Source organism: Myotis yumanensis, unplaced genomic scaffold (genome assembly GCF_028538775.1).
Source record: "Myotis yumanensis isolate MYYU_CA2020_CCGP unplaced genomic scaffold, mMyoYum1.0.hap1 SCAF_19, whole genome shotgun sequence".
NCBI lineage: Eukaryota > Metazoa > Chordata > Mammalia > Chiroptera > Vespertilionidae > Myotis > Myotis yumanensis.
The window spans coordinates 15,369,989-15,394,619 of record NW_027223770.1 but is presented as its reverse complement, the minus strand read 5'-3'; the positions used below and the strand labels follow the sequence as shown (position 1 = coordinate 15,394,619).

Below are 24,631 nucleotides of genomic sequence, written 5' to 3'. Positions count from 1 at the left end.
GCTCCTATGTTTTCTTCCACACGGTCTACAGTTTTAGCTCTAACATTTAGTCTATAGTTCCTTTTAAGTTAATGTTTGGGTAATTTGTGAGATAAGAAACTAAATTCATCATTTTTGCATCCAGCTGTCCCAGCATCGGTGTCAAAAAACTCTATCCTTGCCCTGGCCTGTGTGGCTCAGGTGGGTGGGGCTTCAACCCGCATGTCGAAAGGTGGTGGGTCCGATTCCCAGTCAAGGGCACACACCTGGGTTGTAGGTTCAATCCCCAGCCAGGTCAGGGCAAGTGTGGGAGGCACCAGTCAAGTGTCTCTCTCTCTCTCTCTCTCTCTCTCTCTCCCCCTCCTCCTCCTCCCTCCCTTCCACTCTCTCTAAATATCAATGGAAAAAATATCCTCGGGTAAGGATTTATCCAAAAAAAAAAAGAAAGAAAAACACTATCCTTCTCAATTATGATGCATTGATCTATATGTCTATTCTTTTGCTGGTACTGCATTATCTTAAATACTGTAACTTCATAGCAAATTTTGAATTCAGAAAAAGTAAGACCTCCCATTTTGTTCTTTTTCAAAATGCTTTTAGCAAGTTGGGGCCCCTTGTATTGCCATATACATTTTAGGATCAACTTGTCAATTTCTGCAAAATGGTTGCTGGACTTCTTATAGGAATTGTGTTAAAGCTATAGGCCAGTTTGAGGAGAATCGCCATTTTAACAACACTGTGTCTTCCAATGCATGAACATGGACTGTCTTCCCATGTATTCAGATGTTTGACGGTTCCCTTTGAGGGCTGGCCTAGTAATGCATGTGACCAAGATCCTCTCCCCAATCCCATGAGATCCCCTCACCCCCGTCTAGGAGGGAGGGAGAGCAGGTGTAGAGAGAGGGCCTTCTCCTGTCCTGTGTCCGGATTCTGGTGCCCATCTGCCTCCCAGGCCAGGGTGCCCCGCTCAGGGCCCAAGTCTGCCTTCACAGTCACCTGCCCTCCACTCCCATGGCCTTCGGTCTGCCCCAGGCCCACAGGCTCTGAACCTCCCCGGGAAGAGCTGAGAGAAAGCCTTGCTGCCATTCACAGCTCCCTTTTCACACAGAATCGACGGCAGCAGACGCTTATCTGCCTAAGAGAACGAGGCCTCGGTTCTTATCTGTCAGGGGATCTTATCGACTAGTAAACAGGTTCAGGTGGCAAAAGTGAGAGAAAAATAATTAAGGGGGAGGCAGGTGAAATGTTGGCATTACTGTATTATCACTTAAGTGCTGCAAAGCTTTTAGTTCATGTTTTTCTACGGAGACAGCCAGTGAGGGGAAATCAGCCGGCCCATTATCTGAGCCGCACACCCGCTCGCCCCTCCTCCCTGCCACCTATAAATCTTATTAAACAGGTTCCACTGGCAAGACAGAAAAATAATTAAGGCAAAGGTAGGTGAGATGTTGGTGTCGTTACCGAAATACAACAGCCTGTTTGGTCTCTACACCCGTGAAATGCAACCGAGGGAAATCAGTTTTCAAGATTGCCTTTCCGAGATGCAAATCCAAGAGCCGAGAGCATGGCAGAGCGGAGAAACCCGCTTCACACGCGGAAACATTTCCAAATCTGAGCCCGTCTCTCAGGGGCCTTTAAGCCCACAATTTACCTTTTGACTGCATTCTAGTTTCTCGCGCATCCTTTCGTTCCCGCTTAGTTATTGACTAGACACACGGCACCGAAAGAAAAAAAAGGGAGAGTGGTTCTGCCGCCACTGGCCTTCAAAATCCATAGCAGGAAGCGACTCTCGAGGGAGGACCGAAGCCCTCGCAGTGAACAGGGCTGTGTGAGTCGATTGCCCTCCCAGGCGGGTGCCCAGGGGCTGGGGACCTGGGGACCTGGGGGTAGAGCCCCCAGGATGGGCCACTGGGCCTCGAGCACGTGGGGGTGGGGTATCTAGAGCTGGGTCCTCCCCTAAGGCATGTGTTGACCCACATGGTGTGCCAAATGCCTGCGCCGTGCTGGGCAGGGGTCTGCCAAAGAATGAGAGACCCCCAGAGTTGGCAGAGGCCACAGGAACCACTGAGCCCAGGTTCTCCAGTGGCAGCTGGCAAGTGGCAGGTAGACCAGGCACACAGACAGGTCTGGTCAGCTCCCAGAGTTCCTTTAGAGTTTTGTTTTTTTTTGGGGGGGGTGGGGGGTTAATTTGTTGCCTACATTTAAGATTCTGGAAGCCTTAGTATGAAACATTCAGACACCCGGCTTCTCTTGTAAACATCTGGCAACATTAGGCCCATCGGCGGGCTGGTGACAGTGGGCGGAGTCACACCCCACAGTGTCATTAGCAGCAAATGTCCCACGATGCCCAAGCCACCTGCAGTTTCTTGAACGATCCAGGAGTTTCCAGGCCTCGGGGTCCCGGGCCATTTAATAGATGGCCTTTGCCTGGGGCCCACTGCAGTGGGCCTGGTGGGGAGGGACCTCGACCCGTGTGGGGAAGTGCTGCCCACAGGAGCCAGGCAACCCGATGTCCTTCCCTCTGCCCCAGAGCCCAGCTGCCCAGGGCCCTGCCACCCCTGCTCCCTTAGCCACCAGTTCTCTGTGCGTCTCCTTTACTCATTAGATCAGTGGTTCTCAACCTTGGCTGCACATTAGAATCACCTGGGAATCTTTTTAAAATCCTGATTTCTGGGCCTCATCCTCCGGAAATTCTGTTTCTTTGTCTAATGTGCAGCCAAGGTTGAGAACCACTGCGCTAGATGAAAGTCACGGGGTGTGAGGGCGCCCGTTCCTCTCCACCCCATTCCGTTGTCTGGGGCACACGGCGTGCCCTGGAGACTGTGAGCGCCTCTCTGGGAACATTTAACTGCAAACAGCTTCTAGTTGGGATCTGTTCTAATTGCTAATTAGATCTGATTATAATTATCTCTCGCCGCCATCCCTTACCTGGCACAGGATGGGACGTGGCCTCGCGACAATTAGCAGCGTCTTCCCTGGCACACCCGCCGGTGAGGGACACCATCTCGGGGTCGCAGCAGAGCCCGGCTTATTGAAGGCAGGCTGCTGTTTACTGTTGTGATCCAATTAGATGTAATTAATGAGGGGAACTCGAATTTCCCCCCCAAACAGTCTCCTTTTGGTCTCAACTGATGCATCATCTGTGGGGAAGGAGCCAAACCCCCCTCGGGGGACCCTCCTTTCCCACCTGGAGGTGTTGAGGGGTTTTGGCCGCCAATTCAGCCCCCACTGTCAGCCCAGCCCAATTCCAGCCCCGAGGGAGGCAGTGAGCCTGACAAACAGATTCTGAGCAAGTCCCCTGGTCCCTCCGAGCCTTGGGTCCTCGTCTGCCACCTGGGAGAACATGTGCCTCTGGGCCCACACCTGCCCCAGGTACCCACAGGCCCGGGGAGGGGGGGCATCTGTACAGCAGGGACCAGGTTCCTTTGCTCTCAAGTCTGGGGCCTGGGCTGGGACGACATGAACAGCAGAAGCTGGGCTGGCTCTGGGAGCATCTCTCCAGCACGGGCTTCAGGGAAGTGAACGCCTTACACGGCCACTTAGGGCCTCCATAGTGGGGGAGGGGGGGAGGGGTCCTTGGCCACTGGCACCTCCGTCGGCCATCTGTGTGTGGGAGCCCTGCCCTGCCTCTCTCCCTGACACTCAGCCTGCCCTGCTGGCTCCGACCAGCCATGTGTGTGCACCTGCCAACCCCACCCCACCCCACCCCACCTCTGGGGGAGGACAGGGCCGGGCCCGGGCAGCAGACACCTTTGCTGCCCCTGCTGGGTTCCAGGGAGCCAGGGACTGCAGCCTGGCAAACAGGAGGTCAGTCTGCCAAGGTCCGGAATGCAAATGTGGCTTTGGCTGGCTGGCCGAGCTGGCACCTGCCTGTGCCACCCGCCTCGTGCCACTCTAGATTCTCAGTGGCAAACTCCCGGACGGAGCAGGCTCAGAGTCATGGAGCTGAGGGAGTCAGAGCTGCTGCCGGGCAAGGCAGACTCAGGGCCCACCCACCCCAGCCTCAGCTCCCCTGCACGCTCCCGCCTCGCTCGTCACCTCTCGAGTGTTTGCGCACAATTCTCTCTCTTCACTCCTCCCCCCTCTCCCCCCCCGCATACCTCAGCATGCTGCACGGGCCCCCAAGGCCTCAGTCTCCCGGCCTCCCCAGTCTGGCTTAGGAACCCCTCTAAGTCCCCATGGCAGTCCTGTGCTCTGTGGGGCTCTCCCCGACCTGGACTGTGTGCCCCGGGGCCAGGGACCAGGCCTCCTTGCCCTCCTCACCCAGTGCCTCGCCCACCCCACAGACGGCAGCACTCAGTAAGTCTGGTGGGCAGGTGCATGGCCACCAAGGTCACCTGCAAGTCGAGGCAGCCTGACCCTCAGCAGCCGCCATGCAGCGTGTCTGTGGCCCGAGTCCTGCTACTGACCAGCGACGTGGAGACTAAACCGACGAGTTCTCCCCACTCCTTCCCTGCCCCACTTCTCGGGCCCTGGTCTGACCAGCATCCCTGCAAGGCCACACAGCCCCGTGTTCGCATCTGATAAATGGACACAATAGCTGCTTCTCTGAAAGGGTCACCGTGAATATCAGGAGAGTGCCGCGCATCAGCGTGCTTTGTGGACTGTGAAGCTTGGAGAGAAGTTAGACGCTGTCGCCAGGCACCGTGGTGTCCGGGGGCAGCCATACCGGCCGGGGAGCGTATCTGTCACTCCACATCCAGTGACAGCAGGCAGGGAGCCTGGCACTGGCTATAAAGGGAGGGTTTGCCCCATGGAAACTGCCCAGCACCACAGCTGGGGTTCCGTTTGGTTGTGCTTTGTTATATCTGAAGTTTGTTGAGGAGCACACCGTTGCCCCAGTCCCTGCCCTGACTGACCCTGATACCGTAGGCAAGTCGTTGTTTTTGAGGCCCTGTTTTTCTTTTCTTTTCTTTGTTTGGTTAATCCTCGCCTGTTTTCCATTGATTTTTAGAGAGAGTGGAAGGGAGGGGGGAGACAGAGAGAAACATCGATGTGAGAGAGACACGATTGGCTACCTCTTGCATGCGCCCCAACCAGGGCTGGGGATCGAGCCTGCAACTAAAGTATGTGCCCTTGACCGGAATCGAACCCGAGACCCTCCAGTCCGTGGACCGACGCTCTATCCACTGAGCCACACCGGCCAGGGCTGCTTTTCTAACGGTAACACAGGAACAAGTATTCCTCTCTGTCCCGGCTGCTCAGGAGGCTGTTTGAAATGAAGGGAAGCACCCTCTATTCAACAAAACTGGCTGGGAAACCCCCCAGGCCAGCCGTCGTCCCGTGATTAATGCCCTTTATTATAACCACCCTTCATCGTAAAATACGCAAGAGCTGTGACTGAGGGCCGACACACACCTGGCACTGTGCCCAGAGGAGAGACAGGGCCTGCTCAGCAGCCTCCCGGGGCTGACCTGGGCCGGGCCCCCCGGGGAGCACAGATAAATCAGGCCCCAGGGCCACCCGGGAGGACTGGAACGGCAAGGCCGGGCCCCAGGGGCCCGAGCTCCAACCCAGGCTCCTCCCCTCAGGCACAGGTGGCCTGCGATGTCTCACTGACCACTGGGAGCCTCCAGGGATTACCAAGAGGAGGAAGGAGACTGTATGTGAAAAGTGTGGGGTACTAATAAATGCAAGTGGGGACCCTGGGGTTCAGAGAGCTGGACGTGCCTGGATGGGGCGGAAGTCCATCCAGTCCTGTACACCTGGGAGACCTTCGCCCACCTCGTGCAGCTGGTAGGGGCTAAGCCAGTCATATTAAGCACCTACTGTGTGCATTGCTGTTCTAGGCACTAAAGTTACAACAGTGAACAACACAGAAAAAAGTTGCTGTTCTCACAGAACTTCCACCCGTGGAAGGAGACAGACAATAAGCAAACAAACACTGTCATGTCACGAATGACATAAAGCAAAGCGAAGCAGGGTGAGGAGGCGGAGGCTGGAGGGCAGAGGTGCTATTTTATGTGGATTCCAGGGAAGGCCTCTTTGAGTAAGTAACATATACCAAAACCAAGAAGAAGAAGGAGAAAGAGGAGGAGGAGGAGGAGGAAGAGGAGGAGAGGAAGAAAGAGGAGTAGGAGGAGGAGGAGGAGGGGAAGAAAGAGGAGGAGGAGTGGGGGGAGAAGAAGTAGGGGAAGAAGGAGTGAGCCAAGCAACCATTGGGAGACGGCATTGGGCGGGGGGGGGCAGCAAGTGCAAAGGCCCTGGGGCAGAGGGCTCCTTGTCATTTTCCTGGAACAGCACCAAGGCCTGTGTGGCTGGCACAGAGGAAAAAGGAGAGAGTGATGGAGATGACGTCAGAGCTAGCCAGGGCCGATCTGGCAAGATCCTGTAGACACAGGAACTTCAGATCTTACTCTACTTGAGAGAGGAGAGCACAGAGGCTTTGAGCAGAGGAGAGACATGCTCTGAAAAGGATCTCCTGGCTGCTTTGTGAAGAGGTCATGGGGGTGCCAAGGAGGAATGCAGGAGCCCGGTCAGGAGGCCACTGTGTAGTCCAGGTGTTCGGTGCAGTGGCTGCTGGGGCAGCAGCAGTGCAGGTGGGAGGAGGGATGAGCTCTGTGTATATGTCAGTGGTGGGGCCATTGGGGTGTGAGAGACAGGGCAAAGCCAAGGGCACCCCAAGGTGCCCGGCCTGACCTGCTGGTAGGATGGAGATGCATCTTGCTGAGATGTCAGAACTACAGAGGAATGAGTTCTGAGCTCCCCTTCTGCCCCGTGGTTCCAACTGTGACATCAACAGGGCCCTCCCTCCGGCAGACACCCCCTTACCTTTGCCCTCCATACCCTGGGGGAGTGAGACCCAGGCCAGAGAGCACCTTGGGTCACCTCATTCCTGGGGTGTGGCTGCAGCCTGGTGCTGGCTCTGAGGAGGAAACCCCAGGAATAAGTCCCCTGGGCCCCAGGAGAACTCAGTTGTGTTGGGAGGCGGCTTGCGCACGCAGGGGAGGCTCCCTGTGGGAACTGGGCTGCAAGGAGGAGTGAGACAGCAAGGGAAGTGGGGCAGGAGGGAGGGCTTCAGGGAGGAGGTGGTACATGGACCTGGAGCAGAGAGGGGATTCATGTGGGGGGCCTTGGGTAGGTCAGAGGGCACGAGAGAGGGTGGCAGCTGACACAGGGCCTTGAAGCCAGGCTGAGGGTTCACACTCCCTTTTGCAGATGGGGAGGTTTGCCCCTGGAGGTGTCTGAGGAGGCCAAGCAGGGCAGGTCTGCAGGCTCACCCCTAACCTGCCCCTCCACCTGCTTCATTCCTCCCCTATCCTCCCGCAATCCCTCCCAGCCCCCAGCCCAGGGTCCGAACAGCAGGGTGGGGCCTGCATGGAAGACAGGGGCCCCGAGGGGACCAGCCAAGAGTCCAGAACCCCATGGAATCGGTCAGCGCACCGCCTGACCACCTGGCTGCTACTCAGCCCTTCTGGGCACCAGCTGAGAGCATGCAGGACGCTCAGTTCGCCTGGCTCCCCCTGCCTCCCGCGCCCTGAGACCCAGGGGGCTCTGGCCTGATTAAGGTGCGTGTCATCACCCCGGGTCTTGATGGATGGCCGGGGAGCCGCTGCACATCTCAATCTGTGAGCCTCCCGAGGTCATCCGTCTTCCCCGGCAGCTGCTCCCACCCCTGGGAATCTTCCACGTCTGAACGTGCCCAGAGGGGTCCAAGCACCCTCACCAGAGGCAGGGAAGAGGAGCAGCTAGCACCCCTGGGGCAACAGTTGGAGCAGGGCCAAGGTTGGGTGAGGCACGAAATTTAAGGGGCATCAGAGAACTCAGTGGTCCAGCTCAGTGGATTGGAACGTCGCCTGTGCCCCAAAGGGTTGTGGGTACAATTCCTAAGTCAGAACACATACCCAGGTCTGACCCCAGTTGGGGCACATACGGGAGGCAACCGATTGATGTCTCTCTCACATCAATGTTTCTCTCTCTGTCTCTCCCTCTCCCTCCCTCTCTCTCTCTCTAGAATCAATGAGAAACATATCCTGGGGTGAGGATCACAAAACAAAAACTCAGTCATGTAGACACGTAATATTTAATGCAGTGTTTTTTAAAATCAAAATTAATGCAAAAAATATTAATTTTTGTACAAAACGTCAAAATATTAAATAGAGACTGGGTCAGTAGCAGCAGCATCAATTCACACGAGAGCCTGGGGCAGGAAGGAATGTGTAAATGACACAAATGCATGTCGCTAGGGGCGTACGTCCTTGCACGTAATAAGCCCCGGGGAAACTGAGGCAGGCAAGGAAGGGGGCACGTGGCTGACTGGAGGCAAGTGAGAAGATGGAGGTCCGGGTTCTGAAACACGCCTCCTGAGAAGATGAAACTGCTGTGTCACCTCGGGCAGGTCGCTCAGCTTCTCAGGGAGGTGCGGGGGGCTGGGTCAGCCTCAAGGTGCTTCCTTTTCCCTCTTGGAGCCATGAGAGGGGTGGGAAAGTACCCCCGTCGCCAGCCTGCACCCCCTCCGCAGCCTCGCCTTCCATGCTGGCACCAGTGCCGCGCTCCGGCCTTAGACGTCGCTGGTCCCACCTGGCCGTCGTGACACGCTGACAGTGTTTACTGCTGCGCCCACTTTGCAGATGTGGACACTGAGACTGGCCCTAGTTCACTCAGCTAGAAGGCGGTGTCCCTGAGACTCCGGTCCTGTCCTCTGAACAGCAGTATCTGAAGCCCTCCTGTCTCCCCACTCAGGACCCTCCTCCACCAGTGGGTGGACACAGAACAGACAGAGCCCACCCCTATTCGCCAGTGGGGACACCATGCTCTCCGCTCTAAACCCGTCCCTCCCCGGGCAGGTGGGCTGTGAACCACTCCGCCTGTGCACCCGCTGCTTCTTTAAGAGCAAATGGCCAAGGAGGAGGAGCGGGGTCTTCCTATCTGGCCCCGAGGACTATTCCCAGCTTTGCTTGGCCTCCTGGATCCCCAGACCACCATCCGGCCAGAGATGCAGGAGGCAGAACCGTTCTCTGGGATAAGGAGGGAGGAGGGAGAAGGAAGGGGCTGGGCATTAATAACTAGACTAATAATAACTAATTCCGGGGACGTTACATGTGCCACCTCGCATAATCAGCCTGCTGGCCTGCCCTTGGTGAGGAAGACACCGGCTCCGAGAGCTGACGCACTCACCGGGTCAGGCAGCCGGGAACTGGGAGGCCCAATGGCCGATCCCGAGGCAGCACCTCAGCCCCAAGAAGCTCTGAGGGGCGCAGCCTGGACATTTCCAATGACCTGCCTCGGGCACAAGCCCAGGCTCCGGGCTGCTTCATGCTGAGCGAGCTCTGCCCCTCTCCCGGGGGGTATGGCCAGTGAATGCGGATCAACTCTGATGGGATCTCAGATAAATATGCCAAAGAGTAACGCTGCCTTTCCTCCCCACACACACAGACACACACTCCACTCACACACAAATACACACTCACACACAGACACACACACACACACACACGGGCACACTCACACAGACACACTCACACTCACAAATACACACACACAGAGAAACATTCACACACACTCACACACAGACATACTCACACACACACACACGGGCACACTCACACAGACACACACTCTCACACACAAATACACACTCACACACAGAGAACCACTCACACATTCACACACACACTCACACTCTCATACTCACACACAGAGACACACTTACTCATACACTCACACACATGGACACACACACACAGAGACACACTCATACACATACAGGCACACTCACACACTCACAGTCACACACATACATACAGACACACACACACATACATGCTGGCACACGCACAGACACACACACTCACACGCACACTCACACAGTGCACTCCAAAGTCAAATGCAAATGATATTTGGAATTCTATACCAGGTTTGGCTTATCTGGGCCTCAGAGTGCCTGTCACAGGGACCTGATCATGACTTTAAGACACAGCCAATACATTCCCCCTCCAGCCAGCACTGAGCACCTAGCGCCGCTCCTCAGAGCAGCGATGGGCTGCGCCCCGGCGACACCTCTGCATTCGGAGCAATCTATGCAGCACTCACACTCCCGGTTCCCGCAGCGACAGTGATGCAGATCGGAGCTGAGAGCCGTAATCGTGACTTGGGCTGATCCCGCTCCCTGCGGATCTGCTGAGACCTTCCCACGCTGCCACCAGGGCTCCGCTCACTTCTCTGCCAATCTGCTTCCTTCATCCCATCAGGGGTGTCTTCAGAGCCCCCCCCCCCTGCCCACCCCCCACACACACACTAAGTTTTCTCAGATCTCTAGCTCAGAGTCAGCTTGCACGGCCCCAGCCTTCAACAGCCCCTACCTGAGCCTGCCACAGGCTGGGCATGACACGATTTCTCCGAGCGATGCCCTGTGGTTGCACAGAGCACCTGGGAGACCGTGAAGACCATGGATTGTACCCTCTCTGGATAAAGCGAAACGAAAGGCAGGGCTCGCCGATTTCTGAGGAGAAAGGTGGTCTCGGCGACAAACAAAGAAGATAGGAGATTCCAGAATCACCGGTAATGCCCAACTCCAGATGGGCATTCAGACACCTTTTATAATGAACTCCAAACACGTTGCCCTTTTTAAAATTCAGAGACTTGTACTTTTTCCAAATGGCTCAGACCAGAAAACGAATTTGATGTTTTGTCTTAGGATTTGGCAAAACGTAGACTTGAACGTTTTGCATCAAGTAGAAGGCGCCTTTGGTGGCTTCCTGCGATTCCCTGAAATGCATGTTTGCGGCAGAGACTGAGACAGCGCCCTGCGCGCCCCCTCCCTTCGGGGAGCGCTGCCATCGGCGTCTGGTCCTCCCTCAGGGGACACCCTGGTCTCTCCTCACGTGCATCTTTGCCCTGAGTTCCGTGGCGCGGCCCTCGCTCAGCTCCGTCTGCTCTTTGCCTGTCTCTCCCTCTGCGCACCCCCCCACCCCCGCCCACCCGCTGCCCTACACCTTCTCTCAGTCACCCCTCTGTCTCCTCTCTTCTCCCCTTCTCACCTTCCACCAACTACCATCCGGAGCAGATGCACCATTTTGTAATGCAAAAGGAAGCCTGCCCGGCGTGGCTAGTGGTTGAGCGTCAGCCTACGAACCAGGAAGTCACGGTTTGATTCCTGGTCAGGGCACATGCCCAGGTTGTGGGCTTGGTCCCCCATCCAGGAGGCAGCCAATCAATGATTCCCTGTCATGATTGATGTTTCTCCCTCCCTCTCCCTTCCTCTCTGATAGCAATAAAGGTACAGTGGGGCCTTGACTTACGAGTTTAATTCGTTCCGTGACGGAGCTCGTAACTCAAATTACTCATATGTCAAATCAATTGTGAACGAGTGAGACACGTGATGCTGGGCTGATGTTGTGGCGTTCACTGTGACGTTCGCTGCGCCAACTAGCGGTGGGGTATCTGAAGCTGGCTCGTAACCCGAATTTTAGCTCGCAACTCAAGGCCGAGAGACAGCTCGTATCTCGAAAAACTCGTTAGTCGGGACACTCGTAAGTCAAGGCCCCACTGTATATATTTTTTATATGCAAAAAGAAGTTCTCTCAACCTCACTTCAGGAGCCGATCACTGGAATTTCCTATGTTTGCCTTTAAGCCCCTTAGTGAGCTGACCCTTGGCCCACACCCCTCAGTCTCTGCACAGACAGCTGAGGCTCCGGGTACTTGGTTGGGAAGGTTCCTTCCCCGCCTCCTTCCCCTCCTTAGGGAAGGCCACTCAGTGCCCCCAGAGGTCATGGCCAAATCAAGCAAATCAGTTCTGTCTTCTATGCCTGGGCCCAGCCAGACGCCTGTCACCCCAGTCTCCTGCCGGGTCAGGAAGGCGGCCTCAGAGCAGGGAGAGCCACACCAGGGCGTGGGGACCGGTTCTCGTTCCCATGGCTATCTTGGGCCGCTGGACTCACCAGGGCCGGCGTCAGGTGCCTGGTTCTGCTACCTGCGACTCGTGTGGCTTGCCTCCAGTGGATTGACCATTCTCTGCCTCAGTTTCCCCATCTGTAAAACAAGGACGCCACACGGTCCTGCAGCAGGAGTTTACCGTGAGGTTCAAGCAAGTGAAGTGGGCAGAACAGGTGAAGGGGACTAAGAGGTACAAACGTGTAGTTAAAAAGCAAATAAGTCGCCCAAGGTACCGTGCGGCCCGGGGAATATAGTCAATACTGTTTAATAACTTTGGGGAGTGACAGATGGTAGCCAGACTCAGCGTGGTGATCATTTTGTAGTGTCTAAAAATATTGAATCACTACGCTGCACACCTGAAGCTAATTTAATATTGTGTGTCAATTATAATTCAATTAAAAGAGAGAAAAGAGAAAACAAGGAAATGGCAGCCCATGCCACCATGCTCGGCTCCCAGGCCCAACCATGCTAATCAGAACCCCAAGGTCAAGTCAAGGTCGGAAGGAGCTGAAGAGCTTTGTGAGGCCGAGGCAGGGCCGTGCCAGTTACTCCTACTGACACACCTCAGCAGGGCTCTCACGTTGTCCTGTGGCCATTTGCACAACCACCTCCCAGGTGGCCATGGGGGCCACCCACACCCTGTGCTTGACCCCCCAACACTCAACAGACCCACCTCCTCCACCAGCCACTCAGGTACTTTCCCCATTGCTCTCACAGGTCCCCCTTTCCACTAAAGGGGGAGCTACCTGTGCCTCCACACCCCACCCACCAGCACCCAAGTCAGGACTCCTCTGGACACACAGGCGCGCACATACACACACACACACACACACACACACACACACACACACACGGCTGTGTGCGTGGAGCCCCAGTCTGGGGCCCTCCCTGCCATCACTCTCTCCCTCCGGCTCTGCCTACATCCTGTGATTGACTCCTCTGCTCAGCATTAATGAAACGTCCTTCTCCCCGAAGACAGCTCCTCACTGATAAGATGGCTCAGGCCCTGTTTAATCTGGAATAAACAGGATGCCCCGCCTAATTTGAAGGGGAAACAAGCGGCTTTGTTTGACGTTGCCCCTGACAGCAGCTGCCCCTGCCTTCACCGTCCCGCCGGGAACTTTCCGCCCTGGGCTGCGAGGCCGGTGCTGGCCGGGGAGGAGGCTGGGCCGGGGAACAAGGGCTGAAACAAGCTATTTCCCGGCCAATCGGCTGCTCATTTGGGCAAGTAACTTCACCTCTTGGTGCCTCGGTTTCCTCATCTCCAAAATATGCAGGATCATTGTGCCTACCTTCCATGGGGTCGCTGTGAGGATTGGAGGGTGGTTTTTAGAGTGCCGTAAGCTCCGGAAGTCTTGGTGGCCCTGTATCAGTGTGAGCTATTATTCCTACTATTGTCATCGTTGTTGTTATTACATCTAGAGCAATATGCCAGGTGGGAGGAAAATGCAAAGAGGACTGAGCCTCTACTCCGGGTGCAGGGAACCTGAAACGGGCCCACAGGAGGATGCACTCAGGCTGTGCTGAGTGCCGGGTAGAAGGCCCAGCGCGGTGCTGGGGGAGCTCGGGGAGCTTGGTTTCCGACTCGGCAGTTCAGGGAAGATGCTCACTGCAGGCAGACACCGTCCTAAACGCTGGGGTGGAGAGAAGACCCTGGCAAGGACCAGCTCTAGGCGCTCCTGCTCTCGGGGCAGCCAACAGCACTGGCATCAAGGCCACGTGAGCTCATGCAAGTGGCACCGGGTGCTCGGGCAGAGCAGAGGACGGACAAGGGAGGGGCGAGGCTGAGATGGAGAGAGGGCTTCCTGGCAGAGGTGCAGAGCCTAAAGAATGACAACTGACAACGCGTTAGCGAGGCGGCAACGAGGCAAAGGTCGCCTCTGAACTGACTGGCGAGATCAGGGGATTCTAGCCAGTTAGGACTCGGGGTCAGGACACCCCCAGCAGAGGAACTGCGCACGTAAATGCGCCTGGTTCTAGAAGGGCAGGCTGTCCCTGCAGGGAGCCGGGCAGACCAGTCCTGGCTTGGCACAGGAGAAAGAGCTGGAGGGAGAAGGCCCAGCTGCGGAGGCCTCCGAGCTGAGGAATGGAGTTTGCCTGGAGCAGCGGGAGCCAGTGAACATTGTCAGCAGCAGAGGCTGAGCTTCCGAACGGCCACTGGCCACGCTAGAGGGAGAAAGGAGCGAAGTGGGATGGACAGAGAGGTCACCTGTGGCCCGTTCTGAGACGGGTTCAGGAGCCCAGGCATGTGGGTGGTCACCAGACAGTAGTGTACTACTGAGACTATCAATTAGCGCGCTTTTTTGCGGTTTTTTGTTTGTTTGTTTGTTTGTTTGTTTGTGGGGGGTTTGCTGCATAATAAACCACCTCAAACAGAATGATTCTGAGTCAGCGATTGGCTGAGCTCAGCCCGGAAGGCTCATCTCTGTTCCACGGGAAGACAGCTGGGCTCATGCCTCTGTGGTGTGGCCTCCCTCTCATGGGCACAGGATGTGGGGGGGCTGGAGGAAGAGAAGCCAAGCTGAGCAGGGCAGCATGGGGTCACCCCTGGACAGCCCGGTGAACACAGGGCAGGGGAAGGAGAGAAACACCTCTACTTCCCCAAGGAGACAGAGCACCCACCACACAACCCCGGACCATGGATCGTGTTTCTCCACATCGCATCCCGCTTGGCTCCAGCAACTAAACAGCGAATCTGATTCTATTATATTCCCCATTTACACACAAGGAAACTGAGGCACAGGGAGGCTAAGCCACTTGCACAAGGGCTCACGCTGGTCAAGGTGGGACCCAGGCTTCGACCCCAAGCTGCCCAGCTGTCAAGGGAGCTAAACAGATGGGAAGGGACAATTGGGGAGCAGTGATTTATTCCAAGGAGGGGATTCTTGTCCGCAGGAAGAATTTGAGTTGTTGGTAAAGATGAAAAATGAGACTGGCGAGGGTGACAGGAGCCGAGAAGTTCAGACTTTATCCAGATGGCAATGCCTCAGAAAGATTTTACACACATTCGGCAAATGGGGACGAACGGATGCTTGGATGGATGGATGGATGGATGGCCTGACTTTTGTGAAGATCACTCGGGCCCGTGTCGGGGAATGAGGGAGAGCATGGGAGGCAGTATCATCCAAGCAAGAAATGATGAGGGCCTGAGCCAGGAAGACCTTTGGGGATGGAAACGGAGAGACATGTTTGAGAATCTACCAGGATGGTTCGTTAACAAGGCGGATGAAGGAGGGGAGAATCCAGAAAGAGCTGCAGATTCAGATTATGTAACCTGCCCAGTCCTTACAGCCTGTGAAGTCACGGACTCCAGCCAGGTGCGGCTCAGCAAACGCCACCCGGGGTGTCCCCTGTACGCAGGTGCCACGCCAGGTGATGGGGATCGAGGAAGAGAGGCAAACACGTTCAGGTCACTGCGTAGAACAGGTTGGCTATCAAGGCAGAGGATGCCCAGGATGCCATGGGGACATGGGCCAAAGTCACGTGGTCCACCTGGGAGGTTCCAGAAAGACCTCAGGAACTGGGCAACCCGTTAGCTATGTCTTGAAGGCTGGGGAAGGGAGACCCCGCAGAAAGGGTGGGGGGAGAGATCTCCAGCATCCCAGGCAAAGAAATGCCCTATATGGAGGCGCCTGTTAAGAAACAAGATCGCTAACTGCAAGCCCAGTGTCTGCTGAGCCATCCAGGCCCTCTCTTTAAGTTGAGGAGGAAGCAGGGCACCAAGCGAGGCTGAAGGGCCCATGTGTGCTCTCATCGTCCAGTGAGCCTTTCCTTCAAAGCGTTCTTCAGTCTGTCCTCATTCCCCGGAGGCCTCCAGAGCAGGGCTCCTCAAGCATTGATGTAATACAGAACTCCCGGTGTCCTTTTCAACGCCAGGGCCGATGCGGGAGGCCCAGAGGTGGGGCCCAGCAGCGGCTGCATCTGTAACAAGCTCCAGGTGGGGTGGAACTGCAGGCCCGTCCGGGCACACAGGGAGCAAAGGTCTCCAGGAGGCAGGCCAGTCTGGTTTTCTCAGCCATGATCTGCTCAGAGGGAAGCAAGACTGGCATCAGGGCGGCAGCCGAGACGGGGGATGAAGGGAGAGTCTGGAGGGTGAGGTGCTGGTCAGGATGAGCCAGAGGCCCAGGTGCCCTCCCTCCGGTCCAGTCAGCTCGCACAGACACAGCCGAACTCAGCCCACTCCCGGCCCCTGTGCCCCTGTGCCCCTGCCCGAGTGCCAGGGCCTGGGGCTGAACGCCGATGCCTAACAGCAAAGGGAAGTAGTGCCGGCAGCTAACCTGCTCCTACCCTGAAGCCGGGTGTCTGATCTGTCACCTTGTTCAGCCTACAGCCTTCTTTCCCGCCTGTGATCCAGGCAAATCAGACTGGGGTCCCTCCTGGACCAAGAAGATGGGTGCTACCAAGAAAAGAGGCTGAGGAGCACCCACCATTACCACCACGCCTCCCCGGCCCAGGCTTCTCCCACCAGAAACAGCAGGCAGGAAGCAGCCAATCCCCAAATGTCACACCACAGAGAATTCTTATGCAGCTGACCCAGTGAAGGTTGGGGACCTCCTCCTCTTTGTCGCGCCGCCCCCCTCCCCGCCCCCCGCCACTCACTCATCCATCCCCAGCTCTAGCCACCCACACACGTGCACAATATAAAAGGTGCCGACCTCGGAGGGGAAGGCCAGGAGAGACCCAGCCCAGGGACCCTTCACTCGTTCATTCAACAAGTGTTTATTGAGCAACTGCTACGCATCAGGCACTGATCCGGACATGGCAGTGCCGCGGCGACCAAGACGACAGGGTCTTCCTTTGTCGTTAGGGAGCCTCCTTTCTGGTAAAAGGAGACGGACAACATGACCCCCCTGATGGGGAAATCGGGCGGGTGGTGTGATGGAGAGCAGAGGAGGGGCGATGGTATGTGCCTCGCTGAGGATGTGAATGAAAGCTGTGCCCTCACAGACGAGACAAAGCCAGCAAGACGAGGACACAGGAAAGAGCATTCTGGACAGCGTGGAACCGGGCCTCCGCAGGCCGCTCCCAGCTCTGGGGGCCAGTCCCACCCCCACCCCCGTCCCCGCCCCGGCACCCGCTCCGGTCCTCCCCGGGCCTCAGTCACTCCACAGTGAATGCATTTTGTCCTGATGGGCAAGGACCACAACACCAAAACAGCCAACTATTTTTATCTCCAGATTAATCACAAAAGGCTAACGTTTCCACCTTCCCTGTGATTAAAAATTAGGAGACCAAACTCTGTAGTGGTTCGGGATAATAACCAATCCTGTGAGGTCTTCATGAATAATGCATGTCCAGGCTCAGGCTGCTCCAGGGCCCGCCCCCCTCTCTCCACTCACGCCCCCCCTTCCCCCACCAGCGCTTCAGCTCTGGGTCCCTCCGAAGAAGAGAGAGGGAATGAGTCCCCCTTCCGTACATGGGGAGCTGCAGCTGCCAGAAACTGTTGATTTCTATTCAGCCTGTGGGCCCCCCAACTTCCTCCCTCCTCCCCCACCCGCCCCGCACACCCCAGCCCCATCTGCACCCCACCCCCACCCCATCTGGTGTGCAGCCAGGCGAAGGCCAATCAATAATGCATAGCTCCACGAATAACCGCCGTGATAACCGCTTATTTGGGAAGATGTAATCAGCACCCATTCTGAGGGTGGATGTGTGGGTGCGTGTGTACCCACCCTGCAGCCCACGCCCCTCTCCGCTCCCCTCCCTCCCTCCCTCATCCAGTATTCCCAGCGCAGCACGGCACAGCAGGGAGGGAGGGCTCTGCCCAGCACAGTCTTTGTTTTTTGGGAAGGCCTGCTCAGTCCTGCACTGTGACCAGAGGAATTATGGGCAGGAACAGAGGTCCACAGACAGTTCTTAAACTTGGCCACACGGGACCCGCCAGGAGCTCAAAAGCCCTACTGCTTGGGGTCCAGCTCCAGAAATCCGTCCAGCTGGTCAGTGTGTGGCCTTGGTTTTCAAGACCTCTCCCAGAAGATTGTAAGCTGTGGCCTGGCTTAAACCACTGTCAGACCCCACGAATGTCCATGCTGGAGAGAACGTTCCAGATCCCCTGTCCGCCTCTCACGTTTATTTATTTTTTAAACAGAGAGGAAGGGAGAGGGAGAGAGAGACACATCAATGATGGGAGAGAATCACTGATCAGCTGCCTCCTGCATGCCCACTCCACACTGAGGATTGAGCCCAAAACCCAGGCATATGCCCTGACCGGGAATCGAACCGTGACCTCCTGGTTCATAGGTCAACACTCAACCGCTGAGCCATGCCGGCCAGGCGACCTCGCCCATTTCAGATCTGAGGAAACAAAACCAGAAGGGGCTGCTTTGGGCCTCGCCGTCTGTCCGAGGGCGCCGTCCACCCTACCGCGCCCATGGGCTGCTTTATTCCACTCCTAAAGCTGCCGGTGGTTCTTTTCTGTCTTCCTGGCCCTGGGCAAGCTCGGCTGGAGCCCCTGTACCCTGGACCCCTCCTGGGGAGAAAGCTGCCCCCACCCAGGGAGGGCGCAGGAGCCCAGCCCAGCCCTCCCTGCTGGAAGGCCCGGCCCATGGAGACAAAGCTCCCTCTATGGCGAGTGGAACGCCCACCCCCAGTTGTGCAAAGCCCTCATTAGCCTCCCTGGGCTCCCGGGCCACACCCGCATCCACGAGGCCTCCGGCAGTAATGAGGGGGTACAGGGTGTCTTGATTGTCCAGCCCACACCCACCATCTGCCTGTGCCCAGGCCCCCCGGGAGGCTGGGCAGGGTTAGATGAGGCCGACTTCCTCCCTGGGCCAGGATCCGGGCGGAGTCCTGGGACTGATGAGGACTTCTGGATGCCCTGAGGGTTTGTTCTTTCTCAGGAATAGAAATTGGGGGGTGGGGGGTTGGTGCTCACAGGGCTGGGTCCTGAGCCAGGCCCTGGAGGCAGGAAGGGAGGGCAGAGCGCTGGCTGAAGAGGACCCAAGCCGCCTGCCGTTCCCTGGGGGGCCCAGGGTCCTGGGAGAGCCCCGATGCAAGAGCTCCAGGGACTGAGAAGGAAGCCAGGCAGGTTGCGGGGCGCGCCCTGGGGGAGGGGGGAGGGGAAAGCAGCACCTGTAGGGGAGGTGGGGTGCCTGGAGCCCTGGAGCTCTGAGACCGCCTGCCCCAGCCCCCAGCGCAGAGGCTTCCACAGGGCCTGGTGGGGGGACAGAGGGGGACGATGGACATTCTCGGTCTCTGGGTCCTTGTTCTAGGGCCCTAGCTTGTCCCCCAGCTACCCCTGGATCTTTCCCTGGCAGACTGCAGTCAGCCCCTCCCAGCCCCCAGAACTGAAGTCCCAGCCCCTCCAGCAAGGAAGAGCAGGGATCCCAGGGCGTCTCTGGGGAGAGCTACCCTCCGTGGACTGTCCTGGGAGAGGCAGGAGCCTCCGAGGCCACACCTCCGGAGTGTCCGCTGCGCTGACGTGAGAAGCGGCTCTGTGACGTGGACCAGTCACCTGACGTCTCTGGGCCGCGTCTCCAAACGCTGGCCACGCGTCATCGTAAGCGCCTGCCCTGCCTCCCGGGGTCATCATGGGCTCACAGGCGCGGCTCCATGGGCCTTAGCGAGTGTGTATGGGACCCCGCCAGGCACAGGGCTCTGCGCAGGGCGCCGAGGGAGATGTGGGTTCCTCTGCCACCCCAGACCCCAGCAGAGAGCCAGCAGGAGAGGTTCGTTCTGACTGGGGCGAGGGAGCTGCAAGGGTAAAGCGCTAAGGAGATGCCAGGGCTTCGCAGCCCCTGAGCCGCTGTCTCGGTCTTGAAAGGCTGCCTGTCACCTGTCCCCCGAGAGGAAGGGGCTGCCCGGTGCTCCAGGTGTCAGGGGTCGGCTCCCAGCCCTGGCTCTGCCGCTCCCTGGCAGCGTGACCTTGAGCCTGACCCCTTGAGCTGAGCCTCATTTCGACATGTATGCAGTTGGGATCATAATCATGTTTACTAGCAAGATGGTTGTGCGGATGAAATCAGACCACAGATGTGACCGTGCTTTGTTTAAAAAAGAAAAAGAAGACAGGCCGGTGTGGCTCAGTGGTTGAGTGTTGACCCATGAACCAGGAGGTCACGGTCCAGTTCCCAGTCAGGGCACATGCCTGGGTTGCCGGCTCGGTCCCCAGTAGGGGGCGTGTGGGTAGGGATGATGTTTCTCTGTCATCGATGTTTCTATCTCTCCCTTTCTCTCTCTGCAATCAAAAAGAAAAAAATCTTATTTAAAAAATAGCTTTCTGTAAAGAAGGAGGAGGAGGAGGAGGAGGAGGAGGAAGAGGAAGAGGAAATAGAGAAGGAGGAGGAGGAGGAGGAGGAGAAGGAGGAGGAGGAGGAGGAGAAGGAGGAGAAGTTGATAAATAGGAAGAGACTACAGATACTGTCTGGGCATCAGACCTCTGCTCCTCGCTCTGAGACCAGGTTCAGGGCTGCCCTGTCCCCTCGCAGGCTCCTCGCGAGCAGAGGATGAGACGCTGCTGGGAACAGCCTCTGCCAATAAACAGGCCGTGCGAGTGCGGGATTACTGCTGTTATTACAGTGACAATACTCGGGGATTAATGGTTATTAAAGTGTGGTAATTACTGTTTGTCATCAGCTCCATAAAGCCCGCCAGCTCCGCGGCTGCCCTCAGCCTGACCTCCCTCTTCCTCTGCCCACAGTGCCACCCGATGACCCCGTCATCCTGGGGGGGCCCGTGATCAGCCTGCGGGCAGGGGACCCCCTCAACCTCACCTGCCACGCAGACAACGCCAAGCCCGCCGCGACCATCGTCTGGCTGCGGAAGGGAGAGGTCATCAACGGGGCCACCTACTCCAAGGTGAGGCCTGGGGGCAGCGCTGGTAGGGGCAGGGCTGGTGGGGGCAGGGCAGGGGGATGGGGGATCCCCGGGGAGGGGCCAGCTCACCCCATCTCCGCAGCTCTTGCTCTCCCTCTGTCTCTGTCGCTCTCTGCACATCACTCTCTCTCTCACCCTATGGCTCTGTTCATCTGAGCGTTCTGTCTCTTGGAGGAGACTCACCCACACTGACTGGGGGGCCTCGTGTACCCCCACTGCCTCCAAGCCCCTGGCCTGGTGTATGGGTGAGCGCCTGGGCTCCCCGTGGGCATCTGGCTGCAGCAACATTGGAGTGATGGCAAGGCCTCCCCGCGAGTACCCTTCCTGGACACCCGGGCTCAGGCCTGGCACCAGAATCATACACAAACCAGGGGTGGGCAGGACAGGCTGAGGAAGAAGGGAGACACTATGGGCTGAGTCCAGAGAGAAATCTCCCCAGGGAGCCAGCGCCCTGCTCCACCTGCTACTTCACAAGCTGCTGCCAGGTGCGGGGACGAGGCCTGGACCCTGGAGAGGTGCTGGGTCTTAGCACGGCGTGTATGTCCCTACCTCGATGCCCCTCGCCCTCTGGCCCCACCTCTGCTCCCTCCGGCTGCTGCCGGGACCCTGGGCCTCACTGGGCTAACAGCACTTGCAGAATAACAACCCCCTCACTGGGCCCTGCTCCCTCCACCAGCCTCTCTGCTGGGTACTCTCTCCCCACCTGTCACCCCAGCACCCTCCATCCACCTGGCTATCAGGGCCTAGAGTCTCTACCCAGCAGCCACCACTCATCCTGGCTTTCTTGATGGGCGTCACTCCTGGCCCCAGGGCACACAGTGAGGTCCCTGAGAAGGCAGGGTCTGGGCAAATGCACTGTGCAGGCCTCCACCTTCCCTTCCATCCCCATTCAAGCGGCCCTAGTGGATTCCCCAGGCAGCTGTAAAGAGGGGAATCAGAGATGTTAAAAAAAAAAAAAAAACGACAGAGGAGAAGCCTGGTTGCCAGGCAATTAGGTCTCACTCAAGGCCTCTCTTAAGCACAGGTGTTGAGTCCCCACCCACTGCATTCCCTGAAAACCTCCATCATCCTCACATGGGGTCCCCTCCACCCCCAGCCCCACCCCACCCCCAGGCATCTCCTGGCCTCCCATCTCTGGGGCTCAGCGTGGCTCTCCACTGCCCAGCGGAGGCCCCGGGGGGCTTTGGCTGCCGCCTGCACTGGACACCCGCACCCAGGGCGCATCTGTCCCTGGCCAGCCCGGCCCCCAGGTGCGGGGACGAGGCCTGGGGTGCCAACTGAAGGCCAAGGGGTGGGGCATGGGGCACAGACAGGAAGCTGCGCCCGGGCAGGCAGGGTTTGGAGATGAGCCCCAGACCTCACAAAGCCTTGGATGCAGAGAGGGCTGGAAACCCATCCACGAAGGCTACTGCTCGGCGCACTCACCCCTGTGCATGGGTCAGGTGCACGCCCGCCCCAGCACACACCTGCACACACCGCTGCGCTGGTCCTAGTGCACCTGTAAGAGCTGCCATCAGGGTCACCCGGCAGCATGCGTGCCACCAAGCCGGAGGGAGGGCTGCCTGCCCCAGGCCCTGGAAGTGGTGGCCCAGAAACAGAAGACTCGCCGTTAATAATTCACTGGATGAGCTGATTTGCACACTAACGAAGCTTTCTGAAATAGGAGGTGGCGGGGGGGGGGGGGGGGCTGGAGCCCCCAGCGTGTCCCCAGAGCCAAGTTCAGTGAAGAGAAGGAGCTGGGAGGGAAGGTTCACGTGGGCTGTGACAAGAATCAGCCAAAGATAGAATGCTGGCCTGGCTGGGACCTTCAAGGCCTCACAGCCCAGAGGGTCCATTTGCATCTGAGTAAAGGGGAGCTTTGTCAGAGGGGAATGAAGGAAAAGAAAGATGAGACGTAAGGAGATTCAGAAGGAATGAGAAAGGAGACAAAGGAGGGTGAGGGAGATGGAGGCTGGGCAGGAGCAGGCAGGCCACACCCCCTCCCCCAAGCTAGCTTTCCTCCCTGCGGGCTCCCAGGCCTCCCTGGCCTTTCTCAGCCTCCTCCCCTGCAGACCTGGCCCTTCCCTGGGTCCAGGGCCTGGAGTCCCCGAGAGCTGGGAGCCGGGGTGAGCCTCCTGTGGGAGCCGCAAGCCTGCCTTCCCCTCTCGCCCTGGTTTAATGAACACATCTCCCTTTTCTCTAATTAGGTGGAACAAACAGCTTGAACCAGAATTTTTATTTCCCAGAAAAGCACACGCCCGGACACAGTAAATATGTCATTAATCATCATTCGGAGGCAGAGGAGCACCCTGGGTGGAGAGGCGGCGGGAGGCAGTCCTGGGGCCTCATTAGGAGCGCGGGCCGCCAGGTTCCCTCCCACCAGCACCGGCTGGCCCGGCCCCTCAGCCGCAAAGAGCCGATCAGCGGAGGGGCCAGCTGAGTCCAGCCTATGTCCATGACCCTTGTTAGCACAATGGGGGGTACAGAAAAGGGGGGCATAGTATGGACACCCTCCCCCCTTCACTACACACACACACACACACACGCGTGCACACACACACGCACGCGTGCACACACACAGACACGCACACAGACACATACACAGACACGCTCCACCCCAGGTCTTATTTCCACCTAGGAAATTGTTCTTATTATCGCTTGGATGTTTATAGACGCAGGAGGTCTGCGGCCCAGCCCTAGCCAGCCGGCTGCTGTGCCTTCTCTGTGCCCAACCCTCTGTGCCTTCTCTGTGCAGGTGCCTCTGTGGGCCCCCATCCAGCTCCTGGCCTGCAGCCTGCTCCCCACCCACTGCCCGGACTGCCCCATGGCTAGCTAGGTCTGACTACATCCCTCTTCCCCCAGCCCCTCTCTGGGGACCCCTCTGCTCAGGGCTAAGGCCACCACCCCATGACGGCCCAGGGAAGGCCTCAAGCCACCAGCACCTGCTGAGGCCCAGGCAGTTTTCCAGCATCTGGGAGACAGTGTGGACGATGGCCCCGCCCCAGGGATCTCTCCGGCATCTCAGAGTCTGGCCTTGTCTACTCAGGATGAGCTGCTGACCTAGACAGAGGCTCGGGTCATGGTCTCGTGATGGAGGCCGCAGGCTTTGCCCCGGCTAAGCAGGACCACACTGACCTGCAGACCCAGAGAGCGGCTCCGGCAGCCTGCGTGACCTTGGCCCTGTGACCTTGGAGGCTACACAGTGGTCCTAACTGTTCCCACCTTCATGTGGAGATCACACTCACTTCCTTCCAGTTCCCGGGGAGCTGGGGAGGGAGGGTCAGGGCTCAGGGTCATTCTCAAGGGCAAAGCCCAGCCCTGCCCACCCAGTTCCTGGCTCACTTTGAACTTGGTTTTCACTTCTGCTGATGAGCACTCCCTTCCTCCCAGGGAGGTTAGAGCCCAGGCAGCGGTTAGTTTAAAGGAGGTTTGAGGAAGTGGAGACTCTTGTTTTATCCCCTGGCTCTAATCACGGTGAAATAAGACTGCACCCGCCACCCCTTTCCTGGAGGGAGTTAGCTCCTGCCCAGAATCAGCAGAGTCCGAGGACTGGCCAGTCCGCCTGGGAGTGGCCCTCCTGCCCACATACCGTCCCAGCACGCACCACCTAGCAGGTCCCCGGTGGGCTCCCCTCCCAGGGCTCCAAACTGATGGGGAGGGCCCTGAAAGGGGGTGCAGGGGAGGGGCGAGGCGGACCCAGCTGCAGAATGGCCTCATGGTCCCATGGAAGCTAATGGAAGACGGAAGACCAAAAGCCTCAGGACTTGTATTGGTTTCCTAGAGCTGCCCTAACAAGGGACTACACCTGTGCTCAAAACAGCTGTCGTTCATTGTCTCACAGGCTGGAGGCCCAGAGTCGGCACTCGGGGTGCTGATGGGGCCCTCGATCCCTCCAAAGGCTTTAGGGCGGGGGTGGGGAACATCCGGCCCAGCCCTCGAGCCATGTGAGGCCCGAGAAATCCTTTGGTCTGGCCCTGCCAAGGCAT

The 24,631-nt window shown here is 57.8% G+C and overlaps 1 protein-coding gene across 2 annotated transcripts in view; it reads left to right on the top strand.

Annotated features, from left to right (window-relative positions):
* The window catches only part of KIRREL3 (kirre like nephrin family adhesion molecule 3), a 455,238-nt gene that overhangs the window by 401,527 nt on the left and 29,080 nt on the right, over nucleotides 1-24,631 (top strand). For both annotated transcript variants that reach the window (XM_070399201.1, XM_070399200.1), the window contains exon 5: nucleotides 20,491-20,648. In XM_070399201.1, the coding sequence (XP_070255302.1) occupies nucleotides 20,491-20,648 (158 nt within the window). The remainder of the gene's footprint in view (nucleotides 1-20,490; nucleotides 20,649-24,631) is intronic.